General features: G+C 41.4%; 1 protein-coding gene across 7 annotated transcripts in view; it reads left to right on the top strand.

Moving 5' to 3' along the window:
- Positions 1–13,372, top strand: part of LOC310822746 (neurobeachin) — a gene marked incomplete at its 5' end in the record, with an annotated part of 231,677 nt that overhangs the window by 58,019 nt on the left and 160,286 nt on the right. For all 7 annotated transcript variants that reach the window (XM_083695211.1, XM_083695209.1, XM_083695208.1 and 4 more), the window contains 4 exons: positions 8,930–9,161; positions 10,106–10,206; positions 11,967–12,062; positions 12,452–12,573. In XM_083695211.1, coding sequence (XP_083551337.1) covers positions 8,930–9,161; positions 10,106–10,206; positions 11,967–12,062; positions 12,452–12,573 — 551 coding nt within the window. The remainder of the gene's footprint in view (positions 1–8,929; positions 9,162–10,105; positions 10,207–11,966; positions 12,063–12,451; positions 12,574–13,372) is intronic.

The following is a 13,372-nucleotide window of genomic DNA, read 5'->3' as shown; positions in this document are numbered from 1 at the left end:
CTGAGAGGCTGCTCACTGTGTTATCATTGATTTCATGGCTTCATCTACCTCTTGTAGCACAATGGGTGCAAATTACTCTGGGCATCTGAATCTGCAATTAGACTCCTACGCCAGAAAGCAGAGGGCTGCCTGTGAATGGGTTGATTAATGGGGAGGCAGGCAGGGAAGTATATTTCGCGAGGGGGTGCTGGCTAAAGTGTTCCACATCACCTGTTGAACAAGCCATTTTTGTGACTTTTTATGGGAGGATAACATAGTGGTTAGTGTGAGTGAAAAGCATGAGATGATCGGGTCTCAGGTAAATGACACAAGGCCTCCAGCTGATTTATCCGAGTGCACCCGCCCGGTCCCGATAAACAGCTCTGACGACGAGAGCGTAGCATACACTGTAAAAAAGGACTCAGGGGCTTAGTAAAGATAAAAAAAATTGTTTGATTTCTATCTTTACATGAATATTTCTAATACAGTTGTTAATTTCCATTTGTTCCACAAACATCATATTCAGAAATAAATATTCAATGTAGCCAGCTGCATCTCAACATATTTTTTTTGAGTACATGCATATTACGCATTTACTTAAAGGGTCTGGCAGCATTAAATGGTTCCAATTGTGTTTTGTGTCAAAGTTGACTATCATTTTAAACGTCCACCAAAATGTTAACCCAAAAAAACGTCAGTTCTGAGGGCTGTATGGGTGTTGACTTTGCTCACTTGATTGACAGCTCCCTTTCAACGCCTCCTACGCTACGTCGCGCAAACAAACTCAGGTGGCTAGCCACAGATGGCGCTAGCAGGGAGAATCGGGCTCATTCAGCCATACATGCATGGATCTTCAGACTGATTTCGAAGAGGCAGAGGTCCAACCACAACGACACTTGCGTTCTCCGGAAATTGTTAGCGAATGGTGAGTTGAGCCTGTTTACCAGATACACACACACACACACTATTGAATGACACAAGGGAGGCTACACTAATTGACATTGACTCATTGACTATTCAATCAAGGCATCAGGTCAAAATCATCAACATGTCTTCAAGTGGAGGACGGGTTCAGAGTAGAGCTTCATTCATCAGTAAGTCATCAGCAAGCATCAGGGATTACACTGTAAAACAAAAGCACACAGACAAAGGAAGGGCAGACAGGTTAGACTATAAAGACAATCCATTTGGGATCTTTTTTTATAGCATTTGATCATCATTCATACAATGAATAGGCCACTCATACACAGTATTGAGGATGGATTACACCACAAGCTGAATGACAAGTGGGCTTCACCCAGAGAATGCAGACATGTTACAATCACATTGAGCTCTGTACACCTTCTCATGGTGGAGGTGGTGTAATGGTGTGGGGAATGTTTTCTTGGCACACTTTGGGCCTGTTAATGCCAATCAATCATTGCTTGAATGCCACAGCCTATTTGAGTATTCTTGCTGACCATGTGCATCCCTTCATGGCCACAATTTACCCATCTTCTAATGGCTACTTCCGGCATGATAATGGTTTCATGAACATGACAATGAGTTCAGTGTTCTTCAGTGGCCTTCCCAGTCACTGGATTTGAATCCAATAGAACACCTTTGGGATGTGGTAGAATGGGAGATTCACAGCTTGAAAGTGCACCTGAAAAATCTGCAGGAATTTTGTGATGCAATCATGTCATCATGGGCCAGAATCTCAAAGGAATGTTTCCAACATCTTGTGGAATCAATGCCAAAAAGAATTGAGGCTGTTTTGAGAGCAAAGGGAGGCCCTACCCAGTATTAGTATAGTGTTCCTAATAAGGTGCTTGGTGAGTGTACTATGAAATACTATCAAAGATTAATGACCACAGACCTAATCATGTACAATTATTTGTGTCATTCGTTTATTACAGGCGCGCCTGCTACCTGGCCTACAGGCAGTTCCTAAGCTGGTACTGGGGTTATCTTGTAAGGCGCAACAGGGTTTGTCATGCCTTCCTGTGTGGTGCTCCGAATTCATCAGGAGTATCCAGATGAAGAGGCGAATACACCGGGTTTAGACCACCTCTTGCATGATTGAACCAGGACACGTAGGTTGCAATGGCCTCTACCTTTTGCAATGTATGTATCCTAAATAAAATCTCATATGTCTTTATAGTCTTTCCTGTCTGCAGTTTTGTTTTACAGTGTAATCCCTGTTGCTCGCAGACGATGATGTCTCTACTCTTAACTGAACCTGGCCTGACTTGACATATTTTCAATCAACATATTTCCAATACATGTTTTGTAGTTGACAAAATGTTTCCAAATAAAAGTTTTGACTCACCATATGTTCCTGGGGTCTTCACTGGTATGATGGCACATCCCCCTTCTTGGCCTTGGGAAAGCAGACCTTGTACTGTAGGTCTCCAGCTGCAGTCATCGCCTGGCTGCGTCCAGCATTCTCATTAAAGTGAAATGATGCCAGGTAAAGCCTGAAATGACAGCGATTTTTATTAGGAATAGCACACAATGTGTATTGAATGTTATTGAATGTTTATGGCAGAGCTATTTCTATCTACCTGCACAGCATTCCAAGGTAGGAGAACGCAACATTCTTGGGTGCAAACCGTAGGATTACACTGTAGAAACCCTCCAAGGCAGATGTGGTGGAGAGGGATGAGCTTTGAAATGCTTTTGATAAGGCGCTTGTTGGTCAGCACTTTCTCACCGATTTCATGGGTAGTCTGTTGAGGGCAGATAAAGACAGGAAATTACATTGCACAATATGTTCATTATAGGTTAACATACTGCAACTTATCACAGACAGCATATGTATTACTGATCAGTTATACCATATATGTCAAACTCAAGGTAATTAGATAATATCTAATTACTATTAGAGCTGGCCCGCCGGTATATTGCACGCACCACTAATACTACAAATCCCACAATGCACTGCCAGTGCATTGCCTGGCAAGCGTGAGCCCTTACCCCACTCCCTCATCAGCATCGTTATGGCGCTAGTCACCTGTGGTTAACTTTCAGCTATCCCTCTCCCCAAAAATGGCTAAACAAAAGGTGGGAGGCAGATTATATGTTCGCGGATATAAAGGGCAAACCTGTTTGTCTTGCCCTTACCCCACTCCCTCATCAGCATCGTTATGGCGCTAGTCACCTGTGGTTAACTTTCAGCTATCCCTCTCCCCAAAAATGGCTAAACAGCAGGTGGGAGGCAGATTATATGTTCGCGGATATAAAGGGCAAACCTGTTTGTCTTGTGTGCGGAGACGGTGTGGCTGTAATCAAAGAATATAACGTAAGACGACACTATGAAACGAAACACCACGACAGGTACAAGCATCTGGACAAGAAACAGAGGCTCCAGAAGGTAGAAGAGTTGAAAAGAAGTCTGGTGTCACAGCAGGCTATGTTCACAAAAGCCAAATCACAAAGTGAGGCTGCTGTAAAGGCTAGTTTTATTGTGGCAGCAGAGGTCGCTAAATCAGCCTGGCCCTTTACCGAGGGAGAATTTGTTAAAAACTGCATGATGAAAGTTTGCGACGTCAGATAAAAGGCAAGCATTTTCAAATGTGAGCCTGAGCAGAAACACCGTTGCTGACCGTGTACGTGAGCTTGCCACCAATTTACAACAACAGCTGGTGGGAAAGGGAAGATATTTCATCGCATACTCCCTTGCTGTGGATGAGAGCAGCGACACTTCTGATACTGCCCAACTGTCAATTTTCATCTGTGGAGTGGACTCAAGTCTGTGCGTAACAGAGGAACTTTTGGGATTAAGATCAATGCATGGCACAACTACGGGAAAAGATCTCTTTGAAGAGGTATCCAGATGTGTAAATATAATGAGGCTGCCTTGGGATAAACTTGTGGGACTGACGACAGATGGAGCGCCCGCGATGTGCGGTCAAAAGAGTAGATTGGTGGGCAGGATCCGGGAGAAGATGCGGGAGGAAAACGGCGCAGGTGAGCTGACAGCTTATCACTGCATCATACACCAGGAATCGTTGTGTGGCAAAGCCTTGAAAATGGAACATGTAATGAGCACCATAACACGTGCAGTCAACTTCATAAGAGCCAAAGGTTTAAATCACCGCAAGTTCAAGTCGTTTCTGGAGGAGTTGGGTTCAGAATATGATGACTTGCCCTATCACACAGAGGTGCGATGGCTAAGCCAAGGAAAAGTGCTGAAAAGATGTTTCGAGTTGCGTGAGGAGATCTGTCAGTTCATGGAAAGCAAAGGGAAAGACACAACAGAGCTCCGGGATAAAAAGTTGCTGTGTGAAGTGGCGATTCTGTGTGACATCACGAGCCATCTCAATGCGCTCAACCTGCAGCTTCAGGGGCAGGGCCGTGTGATCACAGACATGTACGCTGCAGTGAGGGCTTTTAAAACCAAGCTGCGCCTGTGGGAGACGCAGATGCTGCAAGAAAACTTGAGCCATTTTCCGTGCTGCCAAACTATGAAAGAGCAGGTCTCTACCGCTGTGTTCCCACGTGCACAGTTTGCTGAAAAACTCAGCATACTTGGTGCCGACTTCACACGGTGATTTGCCGACTTTGAAGCCAAAAAAGCAGGTTTGAACTGCTCAGTAATCCATTTGCAGCTGACGTGGAAAGCACACCAACCAACATACAAATGGAGCTGATTGAACTCCAATGTAGTGACACACGCAAGGCAAAGTATGACTCGGTGGGTGCTGCACAGTTTCCATGTTTCATCCCCGACACAATGCCCCAGCTGCGTACCCAAGCTGCTCAAATACTCTCTATGTTTGGCAGCACATACCTGTGTGAACAACTGTTCTCTTTGATGAAGATAAACAAAACATCACACAGGAGTCGTCTTTCTGATGAACACCTTCACTCAATCCTGAGGATTTCCTCAGCTCAGAGCCTGACCCCAAACATTGATGAACTTGCATCCAAGATGAGATGCCAAGTATCTGGCTTAGACTAGTGTGAATCACAGAGCAGCAAACTGAGCTTTAATATGTTTCCTTTTTGTACTTTTTTCGTGCTACAACAGGGCATGTTTTGTTTTTCTTTGAGGGAAATAATTTTTTGGCTGTTGTTGGCCTGTGGAAAAATGTTTTCATTAGAAATTACTCTGGAAAAGCTGCAGATAGAGCCATAAGAAATGAATGCAACAGATTTTTCATTTATTTAATGTTTAATGTTGTTTTTATAGGCAATAACTTAAGCTTTGTTAGTTCCAGGTTCAATATGTGCAATAAGTTCATTTCAATAAGTTTTGCAATAAACATTGAACCAGTCCGGCCCTCGACTTATACAGTCATCATCTGTCATGCTTGGTTGATATGTGGAGTCGTCTGGATTCAAAATTGATGTATCCTCTGACTCCAGCAAGGACGGCCACTTGGATGGTGGAGAGTTGTAGGGCCCAGCAGCTTTATGGGGCGTTGAAGTGGCAGGGCCCACACCAACAGTCTGTGTTGGAACCCTTTGCTTGGGAGGCTGCACACATTTGTTATAATTACTGAAATGCAGAAATTGTTCATTTATCATAGTAAATATATCATGCAATAAGTAATTATATGGTCCCTGACCCCAATGACATGAGTCTAACGCAAAATGTTCTACACTTAGTTTAGTTGAATATCGTAGCTACTGGAATGAGGGTCATTGATAAAGTAGGTCTATGGTACTATGGGCAATTGCAATGATGCATTGTCTTTACATGTAATCAAAGCAATCAATTGTGATAAGTACAACATGGTAAGATTACCTTATACAAGTGACTTGGGCATACATTGTCTAGAATCAACAATCTAAACATGAATACTTTGGCTCTTTTTCTTTTCCAAGGTGCCTTTTGACAGCTGCATGCCCAGTTATGTGTTGAGTGAAATTAGTTAGCCATCAGGGTCTGCCCGCCAAATGTGTTTGCTAGTAAGATACAACGTTAGATACACCAGGGTCGTCCAATGTACTTCCTTTGGGAGGAAGGCTAACATTAGCTAACAAGTATAATACAGTTTATCAATCAAACACAAATCTAACCCACAGATAAGCTAGTTAGCTAGACGTTCTAGTCCAGCTATTCTAGCTAACGTTAGTAACATTTAAATTGGTTTGGGAAACAGCTAGCTACTTACATGTTCTAGCAGGCTCATCTGACCGATGATGGAGCTTGATGTCGGGAGAGGATGAAGGAAGGAGGGTACCGTTCCATCAATGAGCACAAGCTGGCTAGCCAAACCGAGTCCTGTGCAAAATGGGCGATGCACACGCAGGTTCTTATATTAAAGTCAAGTCACTACTGTAGCCACGGCTTTCCAAAAACGCAATCCACATCTTGTTCACTACTTCATCTATCGGGAGGTGAAAAATTGTTCTGATTGGGTGGATGTACATCCAGGGAATACACAAACACAGGTTGACGGCACGCTAACTAGCTAAAGAGAGGGAATTGCAGGTGAAATAGCGATAGAGATAGAGATAAAGATAGATATAGATTCGATTCGATAAATTCATAGTTATAGATTAGATCAGATAAATGGGCCGAAAAGAGTGTGGATCTCAGAACTTAATAAGCAGATAAAGAGGGAAATGACAAGTTTTACTTGACTACTGCTGTGGGCGGAGGATTATGTGCAGAGACAACTTTCTGATTGGTGCATGCAAATGAGCGGGGCATCATGACGAAAGGTTTCCACCTTGAATTGATCCCGCCCAATTTAGGCCCAGTGATTGTACGCGAGGGGAAATGAGGAAATGTTTAGATTGATATATCTCGAAACTGCAATGTAATACATTTCACATAGCTTTTTGTGCTTATTATATGCATACAAGTCCCCAAACAACATAATTAGGGAATTGACTTGCCAGGACCTTTAACTGAAACTCTCATGACCTGAATGAGTTGTCATATAAAAAAAAAATACCACCCCTACAAAACACATTAACCTGAGCGCAGATGTACTCTAATACAGTTAGAATCAAATAAGTACCAACATCACAGGCACAATGGTTAGTGAGATAATGCGGCACAAAGAACAGAAATTCACACTTACCCAAAATTACCTAGCAAATATGCAAATGTCATATTTCATGCAAGTGATTTGTTAGGGTGGTTGGACCAAGTGTAGTTGCAAGTCTAGCAACTACAATTGGCAGTTAAGGTTCTTCCCTTTTGAGGAAATTTGTGTCACATTCAGAAAAACATGAGGCCCTTTGAAGAACCTTTTTAGGTTCTATCTTGAACTTCGTAGTACAGTAACAGAGTAATATTTACAAAAGAAAATAAATTGAGGCAACTATTTGCATTAACCTTTTCAGTAGGATGTATATAAAAATTCAGAACTTAAATAAAATATTTTTCATGAATCATGTTAGTAAGAAAAATCAGAAAAATTAAGTTAATCAAACTTACAAGTACAGTTCTGGACTAGAACAATTAAGTAGATCCAATTTACAATAATGACTCTGGAACTGATCAAATTAAGTTGGTTTTACACTAAAAGCTAAGTACATCATACATAAAACTAAAAAAAGACTTAAAAAGCTGATGCAAATAGTTGCATCACTTTTTTAAAGTACAGCAAGCACAATAGTTTTTACAGTGTATATTTGCGTCCATCACAAGAACACAAGATCTGTATTCAAATGTTTAAAAAAGACACCCGCTGAAAGACACCCCCCCTTCCTACGAGCCTGGAGGAGAATGATGGGGAGAATGATGGGGAGAATGATGGGGTTCAGCCGAAACCCCACAGCCCTTTTCCCTCCTGTAGCACCACACACCATGTGCTATTGCTCATTCCTGCAATGGGAGAGGCCATACAGTACACTGGACCTATAACAAATATGGATAGGACAACCCAATGATGTCTGACAAACATTGGAAATAGACAACCATTAGAAAAAGCTTGGATTCATTTCTCTGAATCAAATGACACATCCAGTGCATGGAAGGTGTTTACCACACGTAAATTACTATGATGAAGTAGTTATACCGACATTGGGATTCACTGGTGTAAATTTGGAAGTCAATGTAATTGAACGATTTGTCCTGTTTATTTATATTTGCCTAACTTCATTAGCTAATGGTCTCTGCTTAAAATTGGGGCTGTAAAGTATATTAGATTAATCAGACCCATTAATCAACTAATACTTTAGTTGCTAACTAATTTCATTACAAAATTAATCAATGAAAATTAATCATTAATCTATTAATTTAAATCACCTTACTGTACATGATCAAATTGTTTTTGCTTACACCTAGGTGTCGCTATGGAATAGCTGGAAGCATAGGGGTTTAGGAAAAGGTTGAAAGCCAGTCATTAGCAAATCATTAGCACCTGCAGAATCTCTGTGCATTTGTATGCATTCCTATGCACTACTGTTACATGCATGATGCTGAATTCACTTAACACACAGAAATAAGGGCCAGATTAACTTAATCCATACCCCTAATTAATTGGTAGATTAATAAATATAAATATCTTAATTAATAAAATGTTTGTTTAAATTTGTTTACAGCCCTACTGAAAATCTATTTCTCTCATTTAAAATGATCTCTTTGTTATTATGCTTAATTGATAGTAGTATTGTCTTCTACATTCTATACTCGAACCACACATCTCTACATCTCTACAGCTAAGCCACATTCATGCCTTTTGTAACAACACAATTAATTCTGCAGTTGAATCTTTCAAATATATAACAAGTCACAACTTAATAACTTAAAACAAAGCAGAATGAATCCAGTTTAAGAGGTATCTAGGCTTATTTTCCTTAATGCTCACCAGTCAACGGGCTGCCTGTGCTCACCATAGAGTATGTACAATGCACAGCCTGAGGTGGCCAATTTCATGCTTGTTAAGATTCAAGAATAGACTGTTGATTGTTGTTTACTGCTTACTGACACTCCCTCCCTCACTCCCTCCCTGCATCTCCCTTCCTCCCTCCCACCCTCTCTCTATCCCCCTCTCCCTTGCAGTTGGTGAGTGGTGAGTTTGACCTGGAGATGAACTTTATCATCCAGGATGAGGAGAGCATCGCCTGCATGGTGGAGCTGCTGGAGCACTGTGATGTCACCTGCCAGGCCGAGATTTGGAGCATGTTCACTGCCATCCTGCGCAAGAGCGTGCGCAACCTGCAGACAAGCACTGAGGTGGGCCTCATCCAGCAAGTGCTGCTCAAGATGAGTTCAGTGGACGACATGATTGCAGGTCGGTGCCCTGGGCTGGTATCCCTTAGTGGTGGAAGTTAGCCCACAGCCCCTGTATGAGTCAGCGTGTTAGAAACAGGAAGGAACCCTGCTGGTGGTGTGCATTCGGGAACTTTCTTGTGGTTGTGTTGTACTTTCATCTATAAAAATACCTTCATGAAGGATTTGTCTTTCACACATAATTTTCCCCTTAGATAAACACTAATTGTTAGCATTTCATAGTGATAGGTCCATATCGATGGTTATTGTGTTTTCCATACATCCATACATTTTCCACCGCCTCCACCTGTATTTTGCCATTATTATACCCACAAATGTTTTGTCCAAACGTTTGTGGGTATAATAATGTCCAAGCATTGTCCAAAGCATTGTCCAAATTAAACTTGCACACAAGCATCAGAAGGCATGATCAATAACTCTTGTCTGAGAGCAAAGTGTGGAGGTCATAAATCAGACTGTCTGACATTTTCAGATCCATTTAAGAATGAAGAATAATAGAATTGTAGTATTTTCATTTTCGACTATTTTCATTTTTCTAGTTTTTTTTTCTGCCCACTGTTTCTCCATCATCATGTCTCATGTTCTGGGAATGGATTTTATGATTGACCCAACATAATGTACTCTACATTTGGTAGTGTAAAACAGTACACTAATTTAGTGTTAGTTTAGTTTGAACGATTACAACACCTGTGTGATGTTCCATGATTTATTTCTTATATATGTTGAATTTCCTAACACCAAAACTATGAGTACCTCTAGGTGCACGCTGTGTAAAAGTGTGCTCACTTCTCTCTCACAACTCTAACACATGAACTGTGGAATATACTGGTGTTATTACTTTAGTTTGACAATTGTCTTTGCAGGTTTGCCCAGCATTCAATTTATATGTTCTACCTTTCTCCCCAATCTCATCTCCCTCTCTCTGTCTGTGGTGTGTTATCTCAGATCTGCTGGTGGACATGTTGGGAGTGCTGGCCAGCTACAGCATCACAGTGAAGGAGCTGAAGCTGCTCTTCAGTATGCTGAGAGGGAACGGAGGCATGTGGGTAAGTGACGGCAGTGTCCAGAGGTAGTTTGTTGGTCAGGATGAGGGGTCGGCTGCGGTCAATGCGTCAGTGTCACAGTGACACCTGGGTGGCCCCCAGACAGCCATCAGACAGAGATATGCTTGGGCTTGCTCTTCGATTGACTAGCTGCTGCATGGGGAAATGTAATAGTCAGAGCATTGACCCACAACTGCAGAGATGTTGCAACACAGTTTTGTATTTCTGTTTTTTTATATACAGTGCCCTATGTAAGCAATGGGACAGGGAAGAATTTGTTTCTTCTTTTGGCTCTACACTCCATGATGGTATTTGTGTACATATTGGTTTTACCAATCAGAAATTACAACACTTTTTAGACATAGTCCCCCTTTTTTTAGGCTACCAAACGTGATGAGACAGATTTATCAAATGTCCAAATTAAGCATATGTTTAGTATTTGGTCAACAATCCTTTGCATGCAATAACTGCCTGAAGTCTGCAATCCATTGACCCCACCGGTAGCTGGTATCTTCTCTGGTGATGCTCTGCCAGGCCTGTACTGCAGCCATCTTCAGTTGTTGCTTGTTTTGAGGACGCTTTGCCTTAAGTCTCATTAGCAAATGAATGCATGTTCAATTGGATTTAAATCTGCAGATTGGCTTGGCCAGTTTTGGGTCATTGTCCTGCTGTATGATGAAGCGCTGTCTGTTTTGTAGGCATTAGCTTGTACTTGGAGTGACAAGATGTTTCTGTACACAGAATTCATCCTGCTGCTGCCATCAGCAGTTGCATCATCAATGAAGACAAGTGAGCCGGTTCCAGTGGAAGCCATACATGCCTCCTGTTTCACAGATGAGGTGGTATGTTGTGGATATTGGCCAGTTCTTTTTTTTCTCCACACTTTGCTCTTGCCAACATACTGGTACATGTTAATCTTTGTCTCATCTGTCCGCAATACCTTTTTACATAACTGTGCACGCTCTTTTTGGTATTTTTTAGCAAACGGTAACATGGCCATCCTGTTTTTGTGGCTAACTAGTGGTGTGCACCTTGCAGGGTATCCTCTGTAGTTCTGCTGGTGTCTTCTGCAGATGGTAGTCTCTGAGACAGTGAAGCATACCTCCTGGAGAGTGTTCCTGATCTGTGGCACAGTTGTTGTTTTTTTATTAATCATCGTGAGCAATCATCCAGTGTAGAAGTCTTCCTTGGCCTACCAGGCCGTTCGCGATTTCTGTGCTCACCAGTGCTTTCTTTCCATTTAATGATGTTCCAAACTGTAGATTTTGGTAGGTTGAACGTTTTTGCTATGTTTCTGATTTTTTTTCTGATATTTCAGCCACATAATGGCTTCCCTTATTTTCATTGATGTCTCTTTGGTCCTCATGTTGAAAGAGACCAATAGCAGACTCCAAAGGCAAATGTAAAGCCTATAATCAAAACTAGACATTGAGAGCTCTCTTATGACTGCACAAATGATGTGACGGAACATACCTGAAGAACCAGAAACACCTGCCAAGTCAATTGTCCGAATAACTTTTGGGTATCCTGAAATAGGGGGACTATGCATAAAAAGTGTTGTAATTTCGTACACAAATACCATAAAATAAAAGCTGAGAATTTCTCCTTTAACCTTGTTGTAATTTATTTAAAATCCAAACGCTTAGAGTGTAGAGCCAATAGAAGAAACAATGCTTCACTGCCATTACTTATGGAGGGCACGGTGTCACTCTTTTGTATGATGAACATTTCTGTTATTCTCTTCATTTTTGTTTCTTCCTCAGCCAAAACATGCGGTAAAACTGTTGTCAGTGCTTAATCAAACGCCCCACAGGCACGGCCCTGATACCTTCTTCAACTTCCCCGGTCGCAGCGCAGCAGTAAGTCTAAACGTATCCAGGCCTTATTTGGGTTGGAGATGTAGACATTCTCTTATTTGGGTTGGAGATGTAGACATTCTCTTATTTGGGTTGGAGATGTAGACATTCTCTTTTCTTACACTTAGACCTGAAAACCCTATGTACATTGATTAAATGAATGTACTTTGTATAAGAAGTGTTGACAATAAATAGATAACATCTACAGAAATATTTACAGTAAAATACAGTATGTAATAACAATATAAATTACTGTAGATTGTACAGTTTATTGTTTGACCAAAATGTAGCCTAGTGTTTAGTGAGTCTATTTGACTCAATTTAGCGCTATATTGTGTATCATGTGTGTTCCTTTAAAATCTATGCCACAGAATGTCTATTTCCCTCAACAGGCCATTGCTTTACCTCCCATTGCTAAGTGGCCTTACCAGAATGGTTTCACTCTTAACACCTGGTTTCGAATGGATCCCTTGAATAATATCAATGTTGACAAGGATAAACCATATCTTTACTGGTGAGTACAATTAATCTCTGGAGAACCACAACTACAAAGAGAACCACAGATTCTTTATATCCTCAGCAAGAGCAAGCTCTAATTTCTGAGAACAGTTGGAAAAGAAGCACAGAAAATATCACTATTATGCTTTTATAAATTCACATACAAGTGTTTGTATTTGATAGAGTTGTGCTCTTTTAACCACACCCACACAAACCTACCACCTATTCTATTGACAGAGCTATTTTCTCTCCTGTGCTGTTTACCATTCAGTGGTTTGCACCTCTAAGTAGATAATGATCGTTAAAAGTTAACAGTTGTTTGGCCTCTTCAACACCTACATAACAGGGTCTATCAAAGAACTTCATTTTTCCAGAGCATGTTGTGATTTGTAATGGGGAAAGGGGGAATTAGACTAGATTATTGTGATTAAAACTAATAAGAGGCTTGAACTGTGGAGGCTGGTACAAGCTAGCATCAGAGGCCAGAGGCAGAGCGCTGCAGGAAGAAACAAGTATTCATTTTGTTTTTAATGTCTGGCGGACAGAGGCTTGTTGGTAATTAGTGCTGTGATCAATAGGACAGAAGTGCAGTGTTTATTAGTCGCTGTTAAGGCTAACAGGGAGCGGAGCCTGTGGAGATGATGGCGATGAAATAGGAATAAAGAGAGGGATAGTGGGTGGGAATGATTGAAAGAACAAGGGAGAATGAGTAAGTGAAGGAGTAGAGAGATGGAGTGAGATAGATTACTGGGGGGCAGAGATATCTAATTAATTAGTAAGAACAAGAGACCCACTACCTCCGAAGCAGGCCAGGG

Source organism: Argentina silus, assembly GCF_951799395.1.
Source record: "Argentina silus genome assembly, chromosome: X".
Classification (NCBI taxonomy): domain Eukaryota; kingdom Metazoa; phylum Chordata; class Actinopteri; order Argentiniformes; family Argentinidae; genus Argentina; species Argentina silus.
Note: the sequence above shows the minus strand (reverse complement) of the source record. Positions and strands in the feature narration are given on the sequence as shown.